The sequence below is a fragment of the Aplidium turbinatum genome, chromosome 5 (genome assembly GCF_918807975.1).
Source record: "Aplidium turbinatum chromosome 5, kaAplTurb1.1, whole genome shotgun sequence".
Taxonomy (NCBI): domain Eukaryota; kingdom Metazoa; phylum Chordata; class Ascidiacea; order Aplousobranchia; family Polyclinidae; genus Aplidium; species Aplidium turbinatum.
The window spans coordinates 29,476,268-29,497,478 of record NC_137476.1 but is presented as its reverse complement, the minus strand read 5'-3'; the positions used below and the strand labels follow the sequence as shown (position 1 = coordinate 29,497,478).

The 21,211-nt window shown below is 37.4% G+C and overlaps 1 protein-coding gene across 1 annotated transcript in view; it reads right to left on the bottom strand.

The window, feature by feature from the left end:
- Positions 1 to 541: 541 nt before the first annotated feature.
- The window catches only part of LOC145771114 (VWFA and cache domain-containing protein 1-like), a 35,474-nt gene continuing 14,804 nt past the window's right edge, over positions 542 to 21,211 (bottom strand). Inside the window, exons 10-24 of the mRNA XM_082582853.1 lie at positions 20,423 to 20,564; positions 19,006 to 19,155; positions 18,341 to 18,458; positions 17,428 to 17,539; positions 16,829 to 16,994; positions 16,034 to 16,170; positions 15,502 to 15,683; positions 14,658 to 14,768; positions 13,530 to 13,655; positions 12,563 to 12,767; positions 10,700 to 10,900; positions 6,298 to 6,395; positions 5,729 to 5,862; positions 4,372 to 4,523; positions 542 to 2,263 (exon numbers count right to left, since the gene is read on the bottom strand). Coding sequence (XP_082438979.1) covers positions 1,700 to 2,263; positions 4,372 to 4,523; positions 5,729 to 5,862; positions 6,298 to 6,395; positions 10,700 to 10,900; positions 12,563 to 12,767; positions 13,530 to 13,655; positions 14,658 to 14,768; positions 15,502 to 15,683; positions 16,034 to 16,170; positions 16,829 to 16,994; positions 17,428 to 17,539; positions 18,341 to 18,458; positions 19,006 to 19,155; positions 20,423 to 20,564 — 2,598 coding nt within the window. The 3' untranslated portion in view covers positions 542 to 1,699. The remainder of the gene's footprint in view (positions 2,264 to 4,371; positions 4,524 to 5,728; positions 5,863 to 6,297; positions 6,396 to 10,699; positions 10,901 to 12,562; positions 12,768 to 13,529; positions 13,656 to 14,657; positions 14,769 to 15,501; positions 15,684 to 16,033; positions 16,171 to 16,828; positions 16,995 to 17,427; positions 17,540 to 18,340; positions 18,459 to 19,005; positions 19,156 to 20,422; positions 20,565 to 21,211) is intronic.

Below are 21,211 nucleotides of genomic sequence, written 5' to 3'. Positions count from 1 at the left end.
GGCCTTGGCTCTACATCCTTCGGAAGACCCTTAGCCGCGGCCCGAGACCTCCTGAAACAACTGGAAAACGTGTAGATTGCCCTGGTCCACTCACGGACTGAACAGGCGTCTGGAAAAGGTTATGTAAATTTAACTGCGATTGATGTTCACTTCTGAAATGGCTAGAAGATCCCTTCTTAGAGCTACGCCGGGAATCTGCCTCTGATCGATATTCAGCTAAAGCTACCTCCTTACGTTGTTCAGTCCTCAACTGGGCGTCTTTGAGTGCAAACTTAGCAGCTCTCGCGGCGGCCTCAGCAGCTCTCACTTCGGCCTCAGTTTTCGCGGCGGCCTCAGCAGCTTTTGCTTTGGCCTCAGCTCGTATGGCCTCAGCTCTCGCGACGGCCTCAGCAGCTCTCGCTTCGGCCTCAGCTTGGATCTGGAGCTCCTCTCGTCTTAGCTGTAAGTTAATTTGTGCCACTATCCGAGACGAACTCCTAGACATCCTAGTGCTTACATTTGAGGCGCTATGTATGTAATGACAAAGAAACACTCTTTTGAAACGTTTATTCAAAAAGTGTATTTCTGTAAAATTAGCCCGCGGCTATCGAAAATGAGGTGCAACGCGGTACACCACTAAAAACTTGTCACTACAATCCAAACTACTTAGATAAAAGACGGAAATTTTGTCCAGCTGGCAGCACTAAGCAAAACAGTTAAACATGCGACTAACCTTCAAGCAACAATTTTACAAATGAGAGAATAATTTGCAATATCTCAAACGCACGTAAGCAGCTATGTGACGTAATAATGATAGGCAATTATAAGTTATTCAAGCACCTGTTCCAGCCTGGCCCACACTTGCTTAAGTCTAGCTCACACCTGCTCAAGTTTGGCTTACACTTGTTCAAGTAATTACAGATTTAACAATGATGTAGGCCTAATGTTATGCTGCAGCTGCAAATGTTTTACAGGTCTTGCAAACAATTCTGCAATCTGCTCATTTTTAGCAATAGTCCATTACGTCAGACGCCAAGATTCAGTAGACCTGAACGGTTTTATATGACGTTTGATATGAAAATTGTTCGTAACAGTAGTGCATAGTCAGCTTTGTGTTATAGTTCTCATTTTATGTATATTGCAAAATTTAAAATAATTCCTGATGAGGCAAAAATACGTGTCGAAAACGTTTGAGTTTATCTTAATTATGTTAGATCTCTTTGTGTAATAAGACATGTTAAACCCGTTGAAGTTACTTTGTTTTGTCTGTCTATGGTTCAACAAAGCGAACTCTCTACCAAAGCTTTATCTCTAGTAAAGTACTCCACTATTTCATTTCAAACTTCGTAATCGTAATAGAATGTTTTGAAACCTGTGGAAAGTGTAATCATCCCACTTGCAAGAAGTTATAGGCAATCGTTGTTTGAAACACAAAGTAAATCGTAATTACAATCGATTATATTATCATTGAAATCATGCCATCCCGGACCTTGACCTACAACACTTTGGAAGGCAAGTGTATTTTTTTTTCAAAGTACAAATGTCCACAATTAACTATGAAAATCATTGTGTTTGAAGTCTGGCTGTTCAGTTGTCGCACTGTCATTAGAAGTCGATGGTGTTGAGCTTAGGCTACATCTCATTCCAGATTTTAGCATTGAAATGTCGTTGATTTCACCTTTTCCTGTTAAAACATTCCTTCCGTTCCTGGAAATTTTTTTTAATGTGATTCATACGATTCAATAATGACAAGAGGGTTATCTATGTCTTTGACGTGATTTGCACCTGAAAGGTGCTCTGTTGTACTTTTCGAACCACAACTGCCAGTGTTTGTACCGCCAGATTCCTGGTCTTGTGAGCTTTGTGTAGTTCCTGTTTGAACGACATCATTTTGTGAAGAGTTACTTTTCACAAGTATGTTGTCTTGCGTTGCCACCGAAGGATTGTCTTGCGTTGCCCCCGAAGCATTATCTTGCGTTGCCAACGAAGCATTGTCTTGCGTTGCCAACGAAGCATTGTCTTGCGTTGCCAACGAAGCATTGTCTTGCGTTGCCATCGAAATAACGTCTTCGTTATCTTCTAATACAATAGGTTCGTGTGGAATGTCCTTAATTTTAAAATGATTTGAAGAAAAATGTTTGGAGACTTTTTTTTTCTTTTTTTTCTTGCCTTCCTGAGGAACAAAAGTTACAGGAGGGGGAACACTTTTTCTAATGAGCACTTCCTTATCGTATGACTTTTGAGTAGCGATATCCATTTTTTCCTTCAAACTCTTTGCCAGTTCCTGCACACATAAAAAGTGTTTACAACAACTTTAACATTGGCTTTATCAATTAATTACATGACTTTATGTTGGTAGCTACTTTAACATATCGTCTTAGGCTACTGAGTGATGTGCATTCTGACCATAGAAAGAGCTCAACACCTGCTCTCCTGGGCCACATCGAAACGGGCTTTTGCCTGAGGATGGGTTTCTTTTATGTCCGGTTTTCTTTCTCCATCCTATTATTATTATTATGACTGCTCATCCACATCAATATTGGAACTGGCAAATTCAATCCACAACACTTTTTATTATGCTGTCATTCATTACTACATGTGTGCTTCTCTCTGTTTTTGTTTTATTTTTTGCTATTTGTTTTTTGGGTTTTGTGGCCGTGCTAACTACTGATATATAGCTTACTACATGATTTTCCATTTAGGCGCGTTTTAAACCTTGAAAAGGTTTTGCCACCATTTTGCGTTCATTAACGTGCTGGTAGGTCTATATCGATTTTTATAGTTAGTATCTTTTTCGTCCCGGACGCGTTGATGACGAAAAATAAGATGAGTGATTGATTGATCTGTAAGCGCCTTTAAAGCATGAACCAATCAGAAGCTGCGTTGTATGTGACCTCATTACATAAATGGAAGTTAAAGGTAGAACAGAGAAAAAATGCAAACAGTTCTGATAGAAAGTAAATTAAGTGAGCGTTCCGTCGTAGCCAGCGTGTCCTGGAGGGTTAGGGCGAGGGAATACATTTCGACGACGTAGGTTCGATTCCCACCCCTGTCTTGTCTTTTTTCTTCTGTAACTACCCAGCAACCTTCAAAGCACTGATCAACTCTCTTGCTGAGTGCGAGTCTGCGAGAAGGGTCACAATTGCACGGTAGCCAATTAAACATGTTCTAATTGGTTCATGCTTTACAAACTCTTACAAAAGTTGTTACGTTGGAGTGACTACCCTGTATGTTGCACAATTGGAGAAGTTTTTGAACTTTCATGTAGGCTACCGTTTGGCAGTTGAAGGTTTTTAGTCATACAATATAAGCGAGAAGGGACTATTTGTAGGCTATTCAAGTTGAAAGCAGTAAGTTTCTTGTGTCATACAGCATGTACACGATAAGAGTTTATGTTTACGTAGGCTACTGGCGTTGATAAAGCGTCTTCACTACTGACACACTTTTTATCATAAACAAGACAAATTGTCTGTTAAAAAAATGCTCTTGCAAGGGTAGTTTTATTTAAAACACACTTGGTGTTTGTAATCCCTGTACCACCTCATCAATAACAATGGTGACTCATTCAAAAACGTAAGATCGTAACTACAACAATAGTTCAGCACATAAGTGTGAAGTGAATGGTTACTAAAAACTGACACTCCAACTTTTTCAGTTGTTTGCTTCTTCCTATTTGCAATAGGGGGGAATGAAAAGCTCTAACATAACTTAAGCAAAGAAAGGAAAGCATCATAAAGGGTGGAAATCGCTCGTGTTGAAAGAACTATCTACCTGGAGTGGGCGTGCTGTTTTATAATGAGTAGGCCTAAGCTTAGGCTACTCATCCCAGTGACGTAGCTAGGAAGAAATTTAAGGGGCGTAAAAACAACTGTTGGATTGGGAAACGTCTATTAGAACGTTGTAATTGCACTAAACAATTTTTTTGGGGAGAGAAGCAGGATCAAATTTTGGGTGTGCGATTACCATCAAGCCTTCCCGTAGCTATGTCCTTGTGCTGACGCTAGGGCATGTACTTCTATACTATACATTTTCTTCTATGGTAGTCTAGAAGTACATGGCTAGGGAGTCTCTTACAGAGCAGTTGTGAACTCAGCACATTGCAAGTGACAACTGAGCTTGCAACATTTCAGCAAGTAGCTGGAATTGGTAAATTATGAACCTTGGCAAGTAAAAACTAACAAAACCGATAATTGACATGTAACAAGTCAGCAAATTCAATTTAGCAAGCGATCACCAAACAAGTCCGATGCTAGATGAAAGTTTCATTTGTTGACTCGGGCATCAGTAGCTGAAATGCATTTGCTGAGTTGTCGCATGCCGAGTGGTCCGACTACCAACGCTAGGTAAATCGCTTATTTTACACAATAGCTTTTATTTTCAAATTTTTCTTACTTTTATGTGTTTAGATTTTTCGTATTGGCGTTTTGACTCTTCTGCCATCAGTCTCTTTTGCTTGTAATAGAGAATTCGTAGCACAATGAAAACCAATATCAATACACCGACAATTGAAAATCCAATTGCAAAACCAAGTGCAGAAATTTTACCTAGTTTTGACAAAAAGAAAATGTATGTAACTTACTAGCATACAAACAGCTCCCACCTCTTCCATAAAGATTTCAAAACAAGTCTTAGTGATTTCTGGTAACCTTATTGTCGGAGAATGTGTAAATTCAGATCAACACTACACAAATGCAAACCTTTTTGGTTACGTTTGACTTTCTAATGCAAACCTAAGTTATATTCAATTGTCATCTCCGCTTGAAGCAGATTGCGCATCAACATATAGGATACCGTATCTGTTTCCATGAGTCGAGGTGTTTAGCTAGCTTGCCCAGTGTCGCTAAATTGAGTTCGATCCATGCGGGACCATGCCTGGATGTTGTCATGCCACCACCTTGGTGGTCTGCCTCTTTTTCTCTTTCTCTTAACTTTATCTTCCATGCAGATTTTGCTGACTTCGTATTTTGATCTTTTCGTATGACCGAACAGTTTTAAAATTTTTGATTTTACTGTTGCTGCAATTGGGTGTAGTTTCATTGCAGTCGATAGGTCTTCTATTCTAAACCTAAGTTAGACACAGCATATAATCTGTTGTTTATCAAAATTCATCATTTGCTACAGCAAAATCTACAACTTTCAGAGGATACATCACCTGATACAATTTGGATGGAAAAGTTACTTTTTTTAACCATAAATAAACATGACAAGTAACAACACAAACTTTCACATCATGAAAACAAAATAGGAAATGTTTTTTGACAATGCGTATAGCCGTTATCAAGCCTTTTAGAAGTGAGTGTGAAAACTGGCGAGGAGTCTGTCTACCTTTACGACCAAAGACCAAACAAAAATATGCCAGATAAAACAACTAAAAAGTGTACGCAAATCCATATCTAGACACTTTATGTGCGGGCACTGTAGCCTACAGTAGTTTCCAATAAATTGGCATTTTTCGTTAACGACAGATTTAAGCAGTAACGGAGTAACGTTTACAGCACCTATGTGAAATTACTATGGTTTTTAATCGCTAAAACAACCTACTTTAGATTGCATAGTTAATAAGAATGGCATATGGCTTTATTCAATACCGGTATCTGGGTTTAGACTATTATAGGTAGGATTTACACCTAGGATGATCATAGAGCAAAAATAAGAGCGGAAGAATGTGACATGTGGAAGCAAATGACAACCAACCTCCGGCTCAAAGACGCCCTATAATGATGATGATTATTATAGACTCGTTTCTTACCTTCAGTAGGTGCAGTGTTAGTGTTACGTGTGAAGATTATTTTGTAACACGGAGAAAATTGCGATAAGTCAGGTGGCTTGACTTGTTTCTCTAACTTGACATCAAACAAAGGATTGCAGGGAGGCGGGGAATTGCTAAACACGTACAATTTTAAGTTTATCTAAGTTCATCTAACCATAAAACTGAGCTCAATCGCGTTGGCAAGAAGGTCAAAGAGGTAGGCCTACATTTTAGTTTTGGGCCCGGACATTTGGGAGCCAAGGAACTCATTGATATTGGGCTCAACTGTAGGCTACGCTCAAAGTTCCATCCTAGGCTAATTAAGTCATTTTCAGTATTGGCTTGATCAGTTCAGTACAATATCTGCGACACAATGTAGCTTAGGCTACATGTAGGTTACTGGCTACGTTCTAAAAACTCAATCTTTAAACATTTTTCTTCACCCATTCTGCTAACCACACATGCTGTATAAATATGTTTTTCTTGTAAATATTGTTTATTTAAGTCTGTAAGCATTTTTATTGTAGTTGTTTTTGATTTGGCTACATGCCCATACACACATAGCCTACCTTGTCACCTGATACGTATTTTCACAGGACACGAAATCAGGGTTATCTATTTCGCACGGGCATTCGCACGTACTGTTGTCCCAGTTTTTTTGGCATTGCTGCAAAAAATAAGTTGCTGTAAAAGCCATGTCCTGTTTTGAAGGCTACCTTTCACACCAGTGTCTTATACGCAAATAGTAGGGGTTTGTTGTTAATTCCGAAGAGATAAAACATTTCTACGTTTATTGCATAGCACAGCCACAGCCCACATGGAATCACAGACCTAAGGGTAGCCTGCTTAAAAAATCCCACAACAAAAAACAAGTAGGCCTATATAGAATAATTAAAGACAGCCAGGGGCGCCGGAAGCGGGGGGCAGGGGGGCGGATGCCCCCCCTGCCCTCAATTTTTCTGTGGATGGGGGGCAAGGGGGGCAATGGTGCCCTTTTAAGGTCATGTAAGCTACTGCACATTTTGCAGTATAACAATTTTAGCTTTTAGTTTAACTATAACAGGCCTCGAAATTCGTTTTTGTTGACAGCGGACAAACGTGTCCGATCTGAGCAGCTATCTCGGCGGACAAATTAAGTCTCACGGCGGACACACCAGTTTTAGCGGCGATCATCATCATGCTTAATCACTTTATCTTGATAATTCTTCGCCTTTCGAGAACTATAGCTTCGGCTTAAAAGGCCTTTTAAAAGTTCATCGAAGTCACTCTGAAAGGCTTTCATCAAACCAACGACGTGCGCTTGAAGAGTCAAAGCGCCGTGTTTATAGCTGCTTAATACGCCGCATAACTGATTAACTTTCACCGAACGAAGTCGTGTGGCTTCTTACGTCACTATGCTCTGGGCACGAGTCGGAAAACGTCTACATTAACGCTACTATGTTCTGCTGTGCAAAGTTTCACTAGGCTTTTTTCTTTAGGTTTGTTTTTGCGTGTCATGTGAGCGAAAGCAAATTTTCCCTTGGCCTTTTCTTTCTCACTGCAATATCAAAACTTAACAATTTTTGCTGCATCTTGCTGTAATATAACCTACTCGTATAATCTAATTTTGTAACCAACCTTTGCCTTATCAATATTACTCGGAGATCAAAGCCAGACATTGTGACGTAAAACTTGAACTAAGTTGCCCGTGATTAGTGTAGAAGTACCAGTATTCCTATCGATTCTTAGCGAAGAATTCATCTTTGTTACGTTGATTCAATGTCATCAATCGTTGAAGCAATGTAAAATTCGAAAGTTTTCCTTCTTGAATGGAAACTAAGAGATACAGTATTCACATTTTCTAGATGCGCGCTAGAATGCGCGGGAAATTATATTCTCGCAACAATTGTTAGTAGGCTACTATGCAATGACGATTTGTATCGCTAGTTGCTGTGTATCTCGGCGGACAAATATGACCGATCTACTGTAGATAGTACTTCCGGCGTACATCACATGCTGTGACGGTGGACATGTCCGCCGTGAATTTTGAGGCCTGCTATAATCTTTCATTTCTGCCTCAAAATAATATTCACGACATAAAATTCTGTATCACAGTAGGTAATTAGCCTACATCATTATAACATAGCATGATGCCCTTCCGTGCTATTGTTCTTTGTATAACGGACACTTGTATCATTACTTGATGATGAGCTGATGGATGAGCATTATTGCTATATCTTATCTTAAAATCTAAAAAAAATTGGCCTTTCAGCAAATGAAGTGCCCTTTTTTCATAATCCTGCCCCCCCCAGTCAAAAACCGTTCCGGCGCCCCTGAAGACAGCCCAATAACAACTTTTGATTTGTCAGAGAGCGAAAGAACAGAGAATTTGCTAGCTTATATGTTATAACTAGGGCAAGTTTTTATTGACCTAAAAATTTAATAAAGTTGACTTTGTTGACCTAACAAAAATTTGACTAAATGAACCATTGTCTCTTGCATTGTATATTTAAAAGAAGGCTGCTTAAACGGTTGAACCGCGCTTGAACGAAAAGAATGTAAATCAATAAAAAACATTGAAATCCTCCACAGAATATTTGTTAGGCACGACTGAAGGCTATGTAAGCAGGCATCTAACTCCACAATGAACATTACGTACAGGGTGACCCAAAAAGATTCGTACCCATGAAAATTTCAATTGTGACTTTGATTGAAAAGCTATTTATTTCAAATCACAACCACACATTATTCAGTTTATGGAAGACCATTGACCATAGTTTTAGCTTTTTCCGTCAATTTTTAGTCAATTTATGGCTTTCCCAAGATGTGTTCCAAATGTGAAAAAATCGAATTAAACATGGGTACGAATCTTTTTGGGTCACCCTGTAATTTCACCAAACATAAAAGTTGAAACGTAACGTAATGTTTACTTCAGTCGGCCATACCATGAAGGGCTTCAAAAATTTCTCCCTAGAGCACAAAAATTAAGGGCTACAGTCGAAGGGAAGCCACTCAGCAGTTTTGGTGCCTTGCCAAAAGCACAGCCATGCCCTTGAGCGGTGTCGAACCGTCGCTTAATTCACTTTCTGGTCTTGTGATGATCATTATTCTGGAAACGTGGTCATTGCGTTGCAGTGTTTTTAATAAGCACAGATAAGAGATTGATGAACAAAAAATTTGTTAAATAGCCTATCAGCTTTTTTCAGCATTTAAAAGAAAATATTTGGACTGGACGTGTCAATTACATTGAATGGACTTTATTGACCTAGAACTGATCGAACGAAACAAAAGGTCTTTGTATTGACTTACCAAACTAAGACTGCGAAACCTACTTCAAGTGTACAGAACTCTTACTTAAAACCATACCGCAATATGTTACTAAAAAAAACTTGATTTTATTGACTTTACTTGCCCTAGTTATAACTAATTATAGAGCTTAGTTAGAGAGTTTGGTTTGTTGAACTGTAGACAGACAAAACAAAGTAACTTTAACGGGTTAAACGTAATGTATCACACACAAAAATGTAAATCATAATTAAAATAATATAAACTCTAGCGTTTTCGACACGTACTTGTGGAGGCGAAAACGATTTGAAAACCACCTATCTGCTAATAATAGTCAGTAAGCTAAGTCAAATTGTGTAAGATGAGCTTACCATACTCAGCTTGCATTGACGATAATTTTTTAGTTTGCAGAAACTAGTTTACTCTTTTAAATAGATTTTGTATTGAAAACATAAAAGTGCGATATAACACTCGACGTCGGCACGGCGCGTGTAATATTTTATGTAGAAGACGCAGCTTACTAAATAGCCCTCCTCCCTCCCGGGTACGAGGGGTGGTTAATGCGGCCCTGCTACCCAACACGACTCTTTTGTTTGCACTACACAATCACAACCAAGCTAAAAACATTAACATTTTTCAAAGGCAGGGGGGCATGCGTAAGACACTGCGAGTCGAGTACATTAGACGACGGGAAACAGATCACATGCAGTGTAAAATACAAGAATGCGACAACAATTGGAACACACACTGAAGGCTGAATGAAAGACGAGTTACGGGAAAATAACTGCCGGTTGAGAGACGGATTATTACGTTTGATATTTGGGGCTTCCATGATCTTGGTTTGGTATTCAGATCTGCCTCGAGAGATGATTTTAAATTGGTAGATCGAGACATTGTCAGTGCACGTTACACAAGAGGCGATATGCTCTTTAATTGCACTTTTAGTTGTTAAATTTGTGTTTATGTGCTCCCCGGCCCTTGTCAACAAATGTCTGGTTGACATACCAATGTATGTCTGGTTATAGACAACATTCAAAGAAATAGCCCGGGTTAGGCGACTTCAGTTGAAAATATTGGTGCACTACGTTTTATATACAGGATGAATGTCACACGACAATTTTTTATACAAGTTAAGATTTTAGTAGTGTACCCTTTTTAGGAAAAGATTCAACAAGGTTTGCAAAAATATAGTTAAACTTGCAAAAAATATTTTTTTGTCTTTCCTTTTGTGTGTGCTTTAATTGTTGTCACATGCTTGCATTTCCACTTCATGTGATCAGTTTCCCGCCATGTTATTTACTCGTAATCATTCTTAAATCATTTGTGCTTTTCAGTTCGGAGTGTCGTTACAGTTATAGTGCATGGTCAGATTTATCTTATATAGCAGATTTGTGTTTACTGATGAGGACACGAGTACGTGTCGAAAACGTTAGAGTTTATTTAATCTTAATGATGTTATACTTTTATGTGTGTAATACATTCTGTTAAACTCGTTTAAGATACTTTGTTTTGTCTGTTTTAACTAATTGTTGCAGGTAATTATTTTTGTATAAAAGCCTACGTGGTGCGGTGTCATAGTAACCTATCGATACGTCGGAGCTTCTATAAGATCTTCTGCAAGCTTAGTTTGTAGGCTATATAAATTATTAGCATAGACGACCTAAAGTTTCATTCTTCACTCTCGAATTATTGCATAAAATACTTAACTGGAAGTTGGTCATCAACCGGTATGTTGCAGGTACAGAAGATATTGATCTTGTCTTCGTTTTCACAAGAAACAGAAAACATTGTTCTGACGAGAATATACGTGTTGGTTTGAGGCACCGGAGCTATTTGATATTTGAAGCAATTGCCACCATTTAAATCTACAGTTGTAGTTTCAACATTCTCATTCTTGCTCATAGAAATCTGCAGAATAAAACATTATAAAAATGTTTATTCATAGATTATTTCTTTAACTTTTAGACGAAACGTACTGTTGGTTAAGATGAAGATGATATTAATTACTGCAAACACTGAAGCTAAGTTTTGGATACATTACTAGTATCTACCTATCAGTGACGATCGGTGAAGGAAAGCAAGGAAAGCAGTGCTTACCTGAGCGAAAACTATGCAAAATATAATGACTGAATTCTAGGTTTAACTTCTTATTATTTTTATCACGTCTATTTTAACTTGAAAATTACTGTATTCGTGACTAGAATTACTCGTAACGCTTGTGAGTAGTCTAAGTCCTCACCAAACCGCATGTCTTGCCTATAAATGCCAATTAACGCAAACGCTCCTGTCAGAAACAATCACTGAGGCTCCAGGGAACCTTGCCCAGCTACCTTTCCCCAGGTTCAAAAACGTCAAAAAACGCCTTCGTTTTATCCAATCCTCACTCGTTTTGCAAAATGTCACCAGCTGCTTAGCCAATCAGATGTGTTATGGTTAGAGTTACTTTCCCAGTGACATCAATGCGTAGTACATTCGCTAGACTAACTCGTCAGAATGGTCTCTCGTCACGGTACACAGCACAGCATCATAATGGCGAAAAGATTGTTGCTGTTTTTTGATGTCTCCTCGCCATGTACTTTAGCCTACTAGCTTTCATAGTCATGCCTTTGCCCTTTTTACAGCGTTGATATAACGTTATTTCGCCAATGAACGTTCAGGTGCAGATGCAATATTTAGTTCGTTAAGCTTCTATACGCAGGAGGCAAACTTATCCAGCTTTTTGTAAAAATTGCTTGCGGTTGTAATGTTTAGGCCTAAGTGTTAGTTTTTGTAATGTAGGCTTAACTGAATATCTGAGAATGAACATTCATGACGAATTAAATATTTAGACAACTATTATTCCATGTCTAACACTGGATTTTGGTCCTGCAACGTTAAAATTAAGATTGTTTATGACTTCTAAACATTAAATGGATGTATGATCACGACATAGGCGAAGCACAATTTGACAGATTTTTATTTTTGATTTGTTTTGGAAATGCTTTCAGAGCGCACCAAATTGGAAGTGTTTTTCAAAAATTTCTGGGGGAGGCCCCCCGCTGGAAGTGTTGCCTTCGGCAACACGCCTTCGGGCTTCGCCCGACGGTTACGCCCTTCGTGCCTACTACCTTGCTGCAGCATATTTCCAAGTTGCTTTCCCAACGGTTTAAGCCACCGAACGTCACTGCTACCTATATATATGACTAAAATGGTGTGCATATTGCAGTAGCGTTGAACTTTACAAATATTAGCGATGTTCCAGGTCATAGGCTAGGAGCTCCTGTAATTTTCTTAACCGAAAAATTGAAAATATTTGTACAGAAATACGTTTGTCTTGTCCATACATCTATTGCTCTCTAATGTGACCGAAGTGAACAAAACAATATGACTTAAGCGATCTGAAGTCCATTGGCTTATTTTTTTTTTTTTAATATCATGAGTTGAAGATTTTCCAAAACATTGTGAACTGTTTAGAAATATAGAGGCTCAACTTTTATCCAAAATGTCGGAGGTTTGCGAAAAAACGCTGCTTAAGTTTGCAGAAAAAAAGTCGAAAACTTTCAAGTTTGACTAAATGGAGAAATCACTTACAGCAAACAATCTCTTGATCTTTCCTCTTTCGAGCACAGAACAATTTATTCGCTGCATGATATTACGTAGAATAAGAGAATGGCTGATGTAAGGTTCAACGTGAGAGATGTGGGTAAGCAAGGGTGAAGATATTCTTCCGGCTTCATCAACTTTTGTGAACTGTTCAGACCATATGATGTAGCCACCGCCATCAATTAAATAATACCTGAAAGGAATTAAATGATGAAACAATTAACAAATTATTAATGCAACGATGCAACTATTCAATACATGATCCTACAATACAACCTTACGCGAAAATATAAAACTTCAACATTATATTTCCATTACTCACTATACTGACATATATTTTTACACTGCAAAACTAGTTATTTTCTGCTGCATATTGTAGTTTTTTTTCCACTAAGGTACACTTTCGTAGTTTGTAATCTAGTAGCAAGTTGAAAAAGCCAATGGCTTTTAAAATATTACAACAACTATATAGTCCCTCAATTTATTGACCAGCCAAAGGATTGACATTTTAGGAAAAAGATGGGATGATCTCGTGCTTCACACTACATTTAATTCTGTTGATATAGTTTAACTTACAGTATTCTTCACACAACACTATCAACACCAAAATCCCGGTCATTAGAAAAAGGAATAATGACGATACACTACAGTACATAAAAACCATTTTCTGCAAGGGTCAAACATGGCCCAGATTTAAGCAGAGACCGTTTACAATGTATAATAGTGTATAATACAACTAATAAGAGTTAATTCAAGAGTGAAATAACAGTTGTTTGAGTTACAGTTAAAAAGTGGTGGATGATCATATACATGTTATAAGATAATGCATCATACATCAATATTTATAAGCTATGTTTTACGTACAATAAAGAATAAAATAGAATGGTGTCATGTTTTCAAAATTAAGATATCCACATAGGCTATTGAAGCACTGAACGGCATTTCCTTAATTTACCTATACTGTGTGGTGTCTATGAGATGACTATATGTCGATAAAATCACATCGCTTATATATCCAATCCAAAAGTCAATTGCTATTACTCCCATTACTTCACCAAAGTCATCTGCACTGTCCGTGTTGCTAAAAATAAAAATTGATATTATCTGGTCAGGTAAACACATAGAAAAAAAATCCAAATAAACTTTCTTAAAACATTTTTATTTGACAAGGTAGTAGGTTACTACTGCATAATCATAACTCCCACGTTATCCCATACAAACGTGTATCCTGCAATAGGATACATTTCGGTCCATCATACTGTAAACATGATGGTTCAACTATGCAGAGGCAAATGGATGTGCATAACACTATGCCAGCAACGGCGAGGATCATCAAGGATTTCTGAAGTGAATGTAACTACTACATCAATGTTTTTCGACAGTAGTTTTGCAGAAGCCTGGGGTTCCGCGCTGCACAGTGGGATTCTTCGAGGGTTCCTCGTATTTTAGGGAGATTGATTCTTCTTCAGTACATTGATGCGCTATTCTAAATTTTTAGATTACCATGTCGTGTTCACACTCCAAATGGCCCGGTTAGTTAAATAAGAGGTTGAGTGGAGTCAGTAGCCGAAAAAGAGACCTTGATAGTTGTTGCGTCACTTATTCATTCTTATGTTATACGAGAACGTCATTGTTTGAATCCGAGTTTTATTCACTCAAAGAAAAAAGGAGTCTTTGTATGCACGTGCATTAGTCCGTATGTATACACAGCAGCGTTGACAGGGGGTCCAGGGGTACTTTTAGAGTTGATTTAGAGGCCATAACCATTCCAAGGAACCCCGGAACTTAATATTCGTTGGATATAATGCTTAAAAGTGTCTTAAATTGAGACCCGAGGGTCTCATTGTTTCAAACATAATAGTCCTGAAGTGTGCAGAAATATAACGTAATAGGCTATTAGCTGTGGCAAACAACTTCTTCCAGGTGAAAGGATTACGTCAATCTTTAAGTAAAGAGTGGCTATGTGCACAACTTTACAAAGGTCATAAGCAGCACATAGTCAGGCTAAAAAATCCATAGCCTAATTTGCATGGAAATTATTGATGAATATGGAAATTAAGTTACAGTATACTGTTGATCTTACTTTCTCTTGTACAAAGCACGGCTGACTGTTATCACAGTTTGCTTCGTACCAGCATCACTGTACGGCACGGAAATTGCATATTTCCCTTTGTTTGCAAGTGCAGTTACATACCTACACAAATCATAATCATCTTTCCACTTTTTTCCGTGTAGGCCTACTTCTAAGGCCAATCTTTTTTCCATTAGGTGATAGTTTTACAGTGCATTAACAATGACCCACTTAGACTCTATGATAGTTAACATTCGTAAAAACGCTTGATTGAACATTTGGTGAGCTCAGTGGGCGAGTAGTTATCTCTTTCAGCTCTGGCGCTGGTAAGTCTGGGTTCAAGTCATACCAACGTCTTTAAAAGCGGTACCGATTATGTTCTTTCTTGCGTATCTTGCATAACGCAGTCAGGATAAGTTGGTAATAATGTGGTGGCACCGTAAATATGACACCAAGTTGAATGAAAGGTACCGTCACCAAAAGGATTGAGCTGCAATAGAACTACGATAAATATACCAAACCATTATTCCTAAACATCTGTTTTGGGCTGCATGGCGAAGTGGTAATAGCGTTTGATCATCGTTCGAAAGGTACGGTAACTTGTTCGACACTGCTTGCGCGTGTTTTTGCAATGCATTTAACGACTTTCTTCAAGGTGGGCGCAGATTTCGGATTTCTTATTTGCTTTACCACAAAGTATAAAATCTCTACCATCTCGGTATGCAAAATCAAGTCACAAGAAAAGTCAGTTTGACATAAACGTCTTCATGAATAAGCAGCAAAACAAGTTTTTGACAGTCACCAATTTGAAAGAGAAATTTTTGTCAACGAAAATAACTTTTAATTAAAATCGTACCAGACTCTTGTGGTCGGATCGTAATTTGTTTGAATCTGTCCTCCAGGGTATAATCTAACTACGCCATTTCTTGTACCGATGTATTTCCTCAAGACATATTTCCTCAAATCAACTGTGTCATTGTCATCTAACCATAGTTCTTCAGCTTTTAACGTTGCAACAACGTCTTGTTTGGCTGTTTCCTGAAAAAATGACGTCACTGATAAATTTCCTTGAAGTTGGTCTTTAGTTTGTCATAAAATTTTGCCTTTCTTTTCAATGTCGTGAAACAGCATGCGACCAAGTGTCCCCTTTGATTTGCTAGTGGTGAAAATTTATGTGATATTCTTCCAGCGTACATTACGTTAAAACACAAATGTTATTTAAAAAATTCACGATTTCCTTTACACAAACACTTAATTCAAAGGAAGGTGCCACTGACACGTTCTTCTAATTTGTTAAGCGGAAACACATAACATGCTTTAAATTGAATACCCAGAGAGCAGTCTCACTTGTCAATACATCAATGGAGCTAAGTAGGCTATTTACTTACTTTAATTTGAAATGAGTTTTTTCCGGTGCCTTCAAGGTACTGAGAAATCTTATCAATATCTGTCTCATTGATGGATCGAGAAAAATGCTTTTCAGGATACATGTAAGACTGGTACCCAAAAAAAATTGAGCAGCTGTCTGAAACAAATGTTATGTTAACAGTAAGTTTACATTTACCATTAAAAAGATATTAAAAAAAATTCCCACAAATTCACTTCGCCATTGGTGACTACGAAATGCATGCAACAAACCAAAGACCTGCGTTTTCAAGTTAAGATTATTTATCTTTTGGTAGGAGAGTGAGAGATGTTTGTATTCGTACGTTTGTTACTTAAGACTTTCTAAAAATCTTGCAAATAGTGGTTTAATGCAAATCAAGAAATGATACATTAGATTTAGGGCTATGTATTCTCCAGGCTCAACCTTTGAGTAGGTTTGATAAGCTTTGATAGATTCCTATCGTTCTTGGGTCACCACCATAGTAACAATGATCTCAAACACAGAGTGATCTACAATAACGTTTTCGTCTTTCTAGAGTTTATTGTTGGTTATTGGAAACGCTTGCGTGTTTTTGTGCCAAGGCAGAATATAGAAAAAAAAAATAATAACTGGTTACAAACCTTCTCACTAGTTAAACATTTTTTTCTAACAATTGTCATAAATAACGGACGAGGAGAAGTGTTAGTTGATGTATCACCCTTATGTCTTCTTTATCGTTTACTAGATATGTAAGTGCCATTTACGGTTTGCTAATAAACATAATCGTTTTAACAAAACTGTAGATAAAACTTCGCACCTTTTGATCCCAGTTCATTAAGGTGAGTGCATGGTTCTGGTGGCAATTTAACATCAAATCTGTGATAATGAAATGTTCCAGAGGGAATCGAATCTCCTTCAAAGAAAACCAAATTGCTGTCATTTTGATAATAGACAATGCAAACACAGTATTTGGTTCCGCGAATCTGCAAACCAGATTAAGCATGTGAAGCACTACAAATGTGTTTGCTGTTAGTACTGTAACGTATGGTAACTAAGCTACCGTACTTTAAAACAGTGGATAGAATCAACTGAATCTATGATAAGATATGCAGGTATAGTCCACACGCAAAGCAGTGTTGTTGTGGTTAACCTTTCAGATGCTACCTTCAGGGCTTTATTTTGCTTAGGAAAAAAATGTGTTAACTATTCGTGGTGATACAGCATCGTAGCCTATATTGAACAAATCTGTTGCTACTTCTAAGCCATTTTTTGAGCTGTATTGAAAAGTAAGTAATTATATATTCAATTAAATCTAAATGCGGTATTAAAATAGGTTATTTCCGGTCAACATTATATTATATACCGTTCTGTTAAAACTATCAAAAATTAAGTTAAAATTGTATCAGTTTGACAAACCTGGTTCCAATGATAAGTCGATTGAACGAGCGTCTTCTGCACTCCATATCTTCCACCGTATCCTCTTGAGATGTATTGTGAGGACATAAAAGTTTTGCTCCCACTTTCGCCCCTGCATCACCGTAAATAAAAAAACTTGCGCATTATTTTCTCTAGGAATTCTTATTGGCATGGTCTGTAAAACGTTAGTGAAACATAACAACATACAGGTCTCCTGGCTTGCCGGAAGTCTATATGGTTTCCTGGTACATAACTGGCACCTACTGGCCTATTTAGTGGCGTTGACAAGAGGGATCTAGGCAGGGGTTCATATAGCATATGGTAGTATATAGGCTACTATGAATCCCTGGATCAAGGGTGTACTTTTGAACCCAGACCCGGGATAATTTAGGGGCCCTAAAGACCCGGAAACTTGAAAAATCTACCTCGTATTTGCTGAATATGGAACGTTTTTCTTGAAGCGTTTTAATTTGGGACCCGAAAACTTCATTGGTACCGGGTCTAGATTATTTTTTCAACAGCTCTCAGCCAATTAATGCCTGTTACTACCCTTACTACTGGAATCTACTTGCCTACCGGTAAAATATGTAGTTCTACCGTTAAGCTTGAGCTTATGGAATGTGACTACACTGCAAATTCTGCAATCAATGCTGAGAAAGTGTTAAGTCAACAGTAAAATCTCCTAGCAAATGGACTAAGTTATTACACGTAGAATAAGGCCTTAATATCCAAAAATAAAATAAGTCTCAAATCGGAAAAATATAACACGTAGGCTCAAATTTTAAGGTGCTTTTGTTGTGACATTTTGGTGCATTCTGACATGCATGCACTGGTACCGTTTGTTTGTAAATTTATTGTACAGTAAGTTATTATAGTAGCCTACCGTAAGTTATAATAGTAACCTACAGTATACCGTTTTATTGATTCAAAAACAGAAAGAAACTCGTCGTCTGTTTCAAACGTAGTCCCGAAAGCGAAGTAATGATATTGTTCGCCAGTTGATTCGAAAAGCGGATGGTAAAGAACTATACCTAAACAAAGAAATCTTGAGATTGAAATTAAAAAGCGATTTTGCTGATAGTTATATTTTTTCATTTAACTGTGTAGTTGACATAAGCACTTGCTTTTCTTTCGCTTACCCAAACTTTATATTTACTGTTCAAAGCCGGTCAAAATCAACAACATAATACCAGTAGTAGTAATGATAATGTGTTTTTTACATGGAGCAGTACCCAACTCAGGCATTCGTTGTTCTCAGCGCTTTACAAAGCAGACAATGTCAGTTTAGTCGAACAGAGACGCAGCGAAGTAGGCTATATCATTTACAAATAACGATATTTACAGTAGAATCAAAGCTAAAACTAAACTTGTTTAACATAGCATATTTCAATATCCTAAAATAAGCTGCACTAAACATAAGATAACCTAAGTTAGTTAGGAGATAGGAAGTTCTTTGAGAGGCATAGTAGAGTTAACTAGCACAGTGTACCGTATTTACAACTTTTTTACTTAAGAGCAATCTAGTAAGCCCACTTTGAAAGCATTCTACAAGATTTTTGATATTTGCTTACGACTTACCTTTCCTGTTGACTATAAAAGAATAACGTATGCCGTTCCGATAGAAATAAATCGCATGTGAAATCAAATCTCGTAAAGTGAGTTCAATTCCCACTAATCCGACAAGGTTATTTGCAACGTAAACAGGTTTGCTCACTCTGATAAGAAAACCTGACAAATGGTAATGCATACAGTTGAAATATGTACGCTATTAGTAACAAAAAATAGCTTAACTAGGCATACCTATAAGGAAGTAGTCACGGGTGAATTTAGAAAGAAATTGCCCTACGCTCAAAAGTTTATTTTGTCCGCCCAAAATGGGTTTTTATTTCTAATAAAACTTTTTTATGACATTGTATTACATGTTGAACGAAGTTTGATAAATGTTTGGCTACATTCAGCAGCTATGTTTTTACATAAAATCTTTATATCAAATATTAAAAATTTGCCTCTTGAACAGTTGCTTTTGGCCCCACAATATTTTCTCTGTAGCTACGCCTCTGTGCAGACCACTTTGGTCGTGAAATAAAAATGTTATGCGAAACATACTAGCACAGCTAATTCAATGAAATAACGTTCTAGAATGCCTTTTTATACTGATGCAGATCTTAACTAGTCGAAATACGGATATGAACCGATCTGGTGAAGATCACTGTGTCTTCGCAACTATGTCTATGTTCAACGGTTGTCTATGCGTCTACTCAAAGTTGGCACATTTCGTTCAAGTTTATTTTCCTGACAAAATGTACAATTTGCCAGTTGCAAAAGCGGCTGTTTGAAAACACTCTGCAATTATTTTCCTTCAGTTTAAGAACAATAAACAAACTCTTGTTTCCGGGTTAAACTACGGAGAAATAAAAATACACAGTTTGCCACCTCATGCTAAAACCTGGGGTATGAAAAGTATAATATCAACTAATTGCTGGCAGATTCAAAACAGCTACGGTATAGTGTACAAAGTAGATAGATCTATCACGAAAATCGGTTTGAAGTTTGCATTTTTCTTTTGGTAAACAGCGTTTGTTCTGTAAAGTAATCATCATCATTAAGTTCCTTCCTCTCGTCGAGGGTTGGAGTCAATGAGGCGCCAAGTTTCTCTGTTGTGAGATTTTTCTACTGCAGTTTTGTAATTAAGTCCTGACCAGTTTTCAATACCCTTAATCCAAATTTTTGGTGGTCTGCCCCTATTTCGTTTGCCGTTCATTTTTCCTTCTAGTAGTTGTCTTTGAAGAGAATTATTGGGAATCATGAGGGCAAAATATTTCAATTTTCTTGATTCAATTGTTTGTAGAATTTCCATGTTGATTTGTATTCTAGATTGTACACCTTTCTTTGTGATTTTATCTTTCCATGACATTTTAAGCATTTTCCTATAAATCCACATTATAAAGCAATACTGTATAAGATTAGTAAAGCTACAACTTTATAGATAGCCAACCAAATTCGGAGTTGCTTGAATAAGGTGACGTCGACCATATTTTATCCGTTCTGTTTCTTTCCTTGGGTAAAAAAATCTCAAAGTAAGGACTGATTTGAGAAACTAAAGTTGATGGGTCGGTGATTGCTCTGAATCTTCCTCTCTGAAATGTGCATGCAAAGGTTACATTTGATTTCAAAAGTTAAAAAAGGGTAAATTCATGCACGAATGATGAAGTGTATTTACCAAGTCTATCGGATATGACGACAAATACCTAATTTTACAAGTTGAGATCAACTTCGAACCTGCCCCTACTAATTTTTTTTCGAAATCAAGAAGAAAGCTTAGTGAATTATTACAACCTTGCTAAAGGTAATTGGAAGTAAAGAAAGTAAATTGACCAATCTCCAGAAATACTTATTGATTTCATGTCACAGAAATAAACAATGTTTTTTGTTTTTCAATAATGCAAAATTATCAAAGCAGTAGAAATAAAGCAGAATACTGGTTTTCCAACTTACAACAGCAATTATCGTTACTTGAATGATGCATTGCTGACAAACGTTGAATAAATGCAAAAGTGATATTAGCTGGATTTCGTCAAACTTAGGTTACTTGATTTTGTCTCACGCATGTCACAATTAAAATCGCTCTGAAGACAACCTCAGAAACAAAACAAGTTACTGTAGATGGTTTTTGAAGTTAAACTTGTGTAGTAACTTGTAGCTAACTGCTCCAGGCTGCTGCTGAACTGAGTATAGGAGTCTGCCTCGCTTTCTGACCTAGTCTTGTTCTGAAACGACTCTTGTT